The sequence below is a fragment of the Oncorhynchus kisutch genome, linkage group LG8, assembly GCF_002021735.2.
Source record: "Oncorhynchus kisutch isolate 150728-3 linkage group LG8, Okis_V2, whole genome shotgun sequence".
Classification (NCBI taxonomy): Eukaryota; Metazoa; Chordata; class Actinopteri; order Salmoniformes; family Salmonidae; genus Oncorhynchus; species Oncorhynchus kisutch.
Window position 1 is genome coordinate 9,275,116 of NC_034181.2, and position 6,483 is coordinate 9,281,598.

General features: G+C 39.5%; 1 protein-coding gene across 2 annotated transcripts in view; it reads left to right on the forward strand.

Moving 5' to 3' along the window:
• The first annotated feature begins 2,724 nt into the window (after positions 1-2,724).
• The window catches only part of LOC116374809 (uncharacterized), a 4,186-nt gene continuing 427 nt past the window's right edge, over positions 2,725-6,483 (forward strand). Inside the window, exons 1-5 of one of the 2 annotated variants that reach the window (XM_031829648.1) lie at positions 2,770-2,852; positions 3,109-3,150; positions 3,460-3,618; positions 5,107-5,226; positions 5,391-6,483. The exon at positions 5,391-6,483 is cut by the window's right edge and continues 427 nt beyond it. In XM_031829648.1, coding sequence (XP_031685508.1) covers positions 3,466-3,618; positions 5,107-5,226; positions 5,391-5,528 — 411 coding nt within the window. In that variant the 5' untranslated portion in view covers positions 2,770-2,852; positions 3,109-3,150; positions 3,460-3,465 and the 3' untranslated portion in view covers positions 5,529-6,483. Of the gene's footprint in view, positions 2,853-3,108; positions 3,151-3,459; positions 3,619-5,106; positions 5,227-5,390 lie in introns of both variants that reach the window. The other variant, XM_031829647.1, reaches the window with a different exon arrangement.

Here is a 6,483-nt window from a genome sequence, read left to right on the forward strand (position 1 = left end):
CTCTCCCTTCTCTCTCTCTGTCTCTCTCTCTCTCTCTCTCTCTCTCTCTCTCTCTCTCTCTCTCTCTCTCTCTCTCTCTCTCTCTCTCTCTCTCTCTCTCTGTCTCTCTCTCTCTCTCTCTCTCTCTCTCTCTCTCTCTCTCTCTCTCTCTCACTTGCTCTCTCTCCCACTTGCTCTCTCTCTCTGTCTCTCTCTCTCTTTCTCTCTCTCTCTCTCTCTCTCTCTCTCTCTCTCTCTCTCTCTCTCTCTCTCTCTCTCTCTCTGTCTCTCTCTCTCTCTCTCTCTCTCTCTCTCTCTCACTTGCTCTCTCTCCCACTTGCTCTCTCTCTCTGTCTCTCTCTCTCTTTCTCTCTCTCCCTTCTCTCTCTCTCTCCCACTCTCTCTCTCTCCCGTCTCTCTCGCTCTGTCTCTCTCGCTCTGTCTCTTTCGCTCTGTCTCTCTCACTCTCAGAAATGGTTGCATGTTGTGTTTATTTTTTGTTCAGTATATTTAAAACATTTTGATAGAAATCTCTCTCTCTCTCACTCTCACTCTTACTCTCACTCCTACTCTCACTCTCACTCTCACTCTCACTCTCACTCTCACTCTCACTCTCAATTCAATTCAATTTGCTTTATTGGCATGACGTAACAATGTACATATTGCCAAAGCTTACATTGGATATTTACAATATGAAAATAATAAGAATCAAAATTGTCAACGGGACAACAGTAACCACAGTAACAACAGTAACAACAGTAACAACAATATCAACAGTAACAACAATATCAACAGTAACAACAGTAACAACAGTAACAACAGTAACAACAATAACAACAGTAACAACAGTAACAACAATAACAACAGTAACAACAGTAACAACAGTAACCACAGTAACAACAGTAACAACAGTAACAACAGTAACAACAATAACAACAGTAACAACCGTAACAACAATATCAACAGTAACATCAGTAACAACAGTAACAACAGTAACAACAATAACAACAGTAACAACAGTGACAACAGTAACAACAGTAACAACAATTTCAACAGTAACAACAGTAACAACAATATCAACAGTAACAACAGTAACAACAGTAACAACAATATTTGAACATCTTGGCCATGTTCTGTTATAATCTCCACCCGGCACAGCCAGAAGAGGACCGGCCACCCCACATAGCCTGGTTCCTCTCGAGGTTTCTTCCTAGGTTTTGGCCTTTCTAGGGAGTTTTTCCTAGCCACCGTGCTTCTACACCTGCATTGCTTGCTGTTTGGGGTTTTAGGCTGGGTTTCTGTACATCAGCTGATGTACGAAGGGCTATATAAATAACTTTGATTTGATTTGAACAATATCCAAGGGTCAAAATAGCCATACATTGAACAATAACAATGAGCATACAGTAGAGGACATATGCAGGTTGATTGGTCTGTCAGACACTGTCCCTCATCTTATGGCAGGCAGCAATGTAGTGCGCTGCCAACCCACAGCTCTCTGCGTTCTCACCCAACAGGACGAGTAGCCTATTCTCATCAGAGAGGTCATTGAAATTTGGGGAAATTACACTCTAATTGTTTTATATTTTTGACATCTTGTCAGAAAATGCAGCTCCGTCTCAGGTTCTGCTGTTGTACAGTGGTTGCACAGCCTTTCCTCTACAGGGAGCCAGGTTTTCCTGTGTCTACCCTTCTCAATGGCAAGGCTGTGCTCACTGAGCCTGTACTTTGTCAAGGTTTGCCTAAGGTTTTGATTAGTAAACATGGTCAAATAAATAGCCACTGTCTCTCTCTGTCTTAGTTGTCCTTCAATCCTGCCCTTGCTGTGAGCCATGTCCTCCTCTCTCTCTCATAGTTGTCCTTCTTCAATCCTGCCCTTGCTGTGAGCCATGTCCTCCTCTCTCTCTCATAGTTGTCCTTCTTCAATCCTGCCCTTGCTGTGAACCATGTCCTCCCCTCTCTCTCTCTTTGTCCTTGGGCCTGCTGCTGATGTGTGTCCTGTTAAGTCAAGGTGTATGGTCTCAGTGCCAGGAATCTTAAATGTGATTTATGGTCAACACAATCCTGTCTCAGAGCTCTACGGACAATTTCTTTGACCTTTGGCTTGGTTTTTGCTCTGACATACACAGTCAACTGTGGGACTTTATATAGACAGGTGTGTGCCTTTCCAAATCATGTCCAATGAAATGAATTGACCACAGTTGGACTACAATTAAGTTGTAGAAACATCTCAAGGGTGATCAATGGAAACAGAATGCACCTGAGCTGAATTTTGAGTCTCATAGCAAAGAGTCTGAATACTTAGGCAAATTAGGTATTTCTGTTTTAGATTTTTAATACATTTGCTCAAATTAAAAAATATATATGTTTTATCTTTGTCATTATGGGGTAATGTGTGTAGATTGATGATCTTTTTTTTTTTAATGAATTTGAGAATAAGGCCGTAAAGAACAAACTAGAGAAAAAGTCAAGGGGTTTGTTTACTTTCTAAATGCACTGTATATAATGATTAGTGGTATTACTGATTAATTACAGATTCTATACAGTACTATTTACCATCTCCACCCTTAGTAATGCCCTCTCCCTCACCTAACTGTTGATTCACTGGGCTGGCCTTTTGACATTATCTGGAATAGAATTTGTTCAATCAGCACTTCAGATAGTATGAGAATTTGTTGTTACACCTTATAGGCTGAAATACGTCTCGTGGTAATATAAGGTGTGTTCTCATTGGTTAAGTAGTCTTACATACCACCTGTGGGTCATCATACCACCTGGGGGGGCTGAGATCTTTATAAACAGCTCAATGGCACAGTAAGGACCATCAGCAGTTGGGTGACTAGAGAAGACAGACGTCCAGCTCGACTATCCAGGTAAGACATGATCTTAGTCTTCCACCTCTCTCTCTCTCTCTCTCTCTCTCTCTCTCTCTCTCTCTCTCTCTGGGCATCCATCTTACCTTTGTTATCTCTGTAGACTGACAATCAGTTTTGATCTAAAATCACTTTTTTGGAAAGCCCCTTACTGTCTGCAATCAACTTTGATCAATTTAGATAAAAATTGAAAATTTAGATAAAAATGTATTGTCAGTTTGGTTGAGTACACTGGATGACTGTAAAACCATTACAGTTTCTGTATCAAGTGTCATCTCCCTCCATCCAGGATAAGCTGGTGAGTAAATCAAACACACTTCTGAAAAGCCACTATCTGCAATTGAATAAGAGCCTGTATTTCTGCTGATTCAGGATTGTTCTGGTGTCTTCCATTTATTGATCTCTCTCTCTCTCTCTCTCTCTGTCCATTGATCTCTCTCTCTTCCTCCACTGACTAATCTCTTAATACTGATCATATATCCTGATCTTTTAACTCAATTTTTTACTCCTGTCAGAATACAGTTTGTAGTGTTAGTTTCAAACTCTTATGGACATGTTTTTACCTTCCCCTCCTCTCCCCTCCCTTCATCTCCTCTCTCTCTGACAGTGTACCATGGCCTCTCTCTCTCTGTACCTGGGACTGCTGGTGCTATGCACCCTGGCTCTTGTACACTGTGACCTGAATGGCGGCCCCGTCAGAGTGTATGATATTCATGCCTCCAACCTGAAACGATGGCTATTCATAAAACCAAGCCCTTACGTCAAGGTGAATTTATTAATTTATTTCAACTTTATTTAACCAGATCAGTCAGTTAATAAATCATTGTGATGTAAAATGAGGGACTGACAGGTGGGGAGATAAAACAGAAGTACAGTGATGTTACAGACAGGACAGACATCATAACACAGAAGGACAGAGACACAGCAATAATCAAACAGTAAACAGTAGACAGTCAGCTGTCATTTTTTTGATTATCAAGTAGCCTACAGTGACATGTGACCATGAAAATGTCAGTGATTGGCTTGTTACTTGTTAGGGGAAGTAATAGTAAAAGAAAAATGAACAAACAATCAAATGAATGAATTATAATATACATATACAGGTTCCTCATTCAAGTGAGCCAACTGTACATACATTAGCAATAATTTAGTATTTAAAACCTCTCTAGGCTAGGTGGGACGGTAGCGTCCCACCTGACCAACATTCAGATAAAGTGCAGGGTGCCAAATTCAAACTACAGAAACTGTAAATATTTAACATTCTTTAAAATACACTTGCAATATGTCAAAATAAAGCTTAACTTTTTGTTAATCCAGCCGCGGTGTCAGATTTCAAAAGGCTTTACGGCGAAAGCAATCCATGCGATTATCTGAGGACAGCACCCCACAATACAAATGCATAGCAATCATTTTCAACCAGGCAGGTGGCGACACAAAAGTCAGAAATAACTATATAATTCATGCCTTACCTTTGAAGATCTTCTTCTGTTGGCACTCCAAAATGTCCCAAAAACATCACAAATGGCCCTTTTGTTCGATAAACTCCTTTTTTATATCCCCAAAAATGTCCATTTATTTGGCGCGTTTGATTCAGAAAAACACCAGTTCCAACTCGCCCAACATGACTACAAATGATTTAATAAGTTACCTGTAAACTTTGTCCAAACATTTCAAACAACTTTCCTAATCCATCCTTAGGTATCCTAAAATGTAAATAATCCATCAAATTTAAGACGGAATATACTGTGTTCAATAGCGGATAAAAGTTACATGTCGTGCACCCCAAACAAAAGAGTCCACTTGACTTGACTCTCATTCTGATTAGCCATACTTCTTCATTTCTCAAAGGAACAACATCAACCAATTTCTAACGACTGTTGACAACTAGTGGAAGCCATAGGAACTGCAACCAGGTGCCTCATAAATCTAGTTTACCATAGAAAGCTAATTGAAAACAAAGTGAACTCAAAAAAATAAACCCTGGATGGTTTATTCTAGGGGTTGCTCCTGCCAAATAAGTTATGTTATACTCACAGACATCATTTTAAAAGTTTTAGAGTCTTTAGAGTATTTTCTATCCAAATCTACCAATTATATGCATATCCTAGCTTTTGGGCCTGAGTAGAAGGTGGTTTACTTTGGGCACGCTTTTCATCCGGACGTCAAAATACCACCCCCTATCCCAAAGAAGTTTTAATGCAAAATCATACTTTTTTTAAAGTTTGAAGTCTACTGACAACATTATCTTCCTTAGGTGTGGTGCGGTTCGTCCTTTCATGGCAAGAGCAACACTCTGGAGAAACAGGAAAACCCTGTCTGGCCTGGCGAGTTCAACTTTGCTAACATCCTTCCCAACGCTGTCCTGACAGTGGAGGTGAGTTTCCCACCTTACTATGCAAAGCGTTTTGAGCACTGGAAAATCACTATGTAAATCCCATCAATTATTATTACGATGATGAAGATGATAATGATGAGGAGGAGGAAGATTATTATGATTATTTTTACTATTATTGTTATTATGATGATTATTATTATTAGGTGTGGGATGATGTCATCGGACTAGATCACCACATGGGAACCTGCAAAATCACCATCCGCCCGGGAACACACAGTGAGATCTGCCAGCTGAAGAGAGGCACCGTCTACTACTCCTACAGCTATGGCTACAGTCACTAGATGGAACAGTTTGATGATTAGATTGTAACCTATGACCTTTGTCACCCTTTCACTCATGTATTAATTTCCTTATAGCATAAAAAAAACGTGCTTCATAGCAAGATGTTCTCAGTCAGTCTTAATCATGTTTCTGAATTGTTTTATTTCTCAGAAGATGCCTTAGAAGATGGTACACAGCATATTAAAATAGTTAATCACTATTTCTACTAGATTTGAGATCTTATGTCAAAACCTTTAACCATTCGACATTTACCTTTTACAGTGTCACGACATCACAACTCTCTCTCTTCACTGCCATGGAGTGGAGAGAGAGAGACCGTGGAGAACAAAGACATTATTCTTCCCAAAACTCCTGTTTGCGACATTCAGAATATAACTGATGAGGTGATAATACATTAAAAAGTGACTGTAATCGATAAGATATGAAAATATCTGAAGAGTTAATTCGGGAAAAAGAGACACTTAAAATATTTTCCCGTGGTGCCCCGACTTCCTAGTTAATTAAAGTTACATGATAAGTTTAATCGCGTAATAAAATTACACATAGAGAATTGATTTTATAATATACAGTCTTCACATTTAATGATAATCAACGACACAACAGTAAACAATTATCGTGCTTAAACCTGAGTGTAATATACCTTTGTTATTCTATGGTTTGGTCTTCTTTCATAATCAGCATTTAAGATAAATACAACATTTCCCCATGGTGGTAATTAAGTCCTTATGTTATGTTATGTTGATCCAACCTGGGATGACATGGTGGAAGCTAAGCTGCAGTATCACCATCAACATGGGAACCCACAACATCAGGGAACCCTCTGTTATACTTACAGTTACATATGACCCCCCCCCCCCCCCCCATGTGGAAATGAACTGAATGATAATTCATAATGGTATATTATCAACAACCACAAAAATATGACTGTATCACACCAGATGGGGGCGCTGTTGT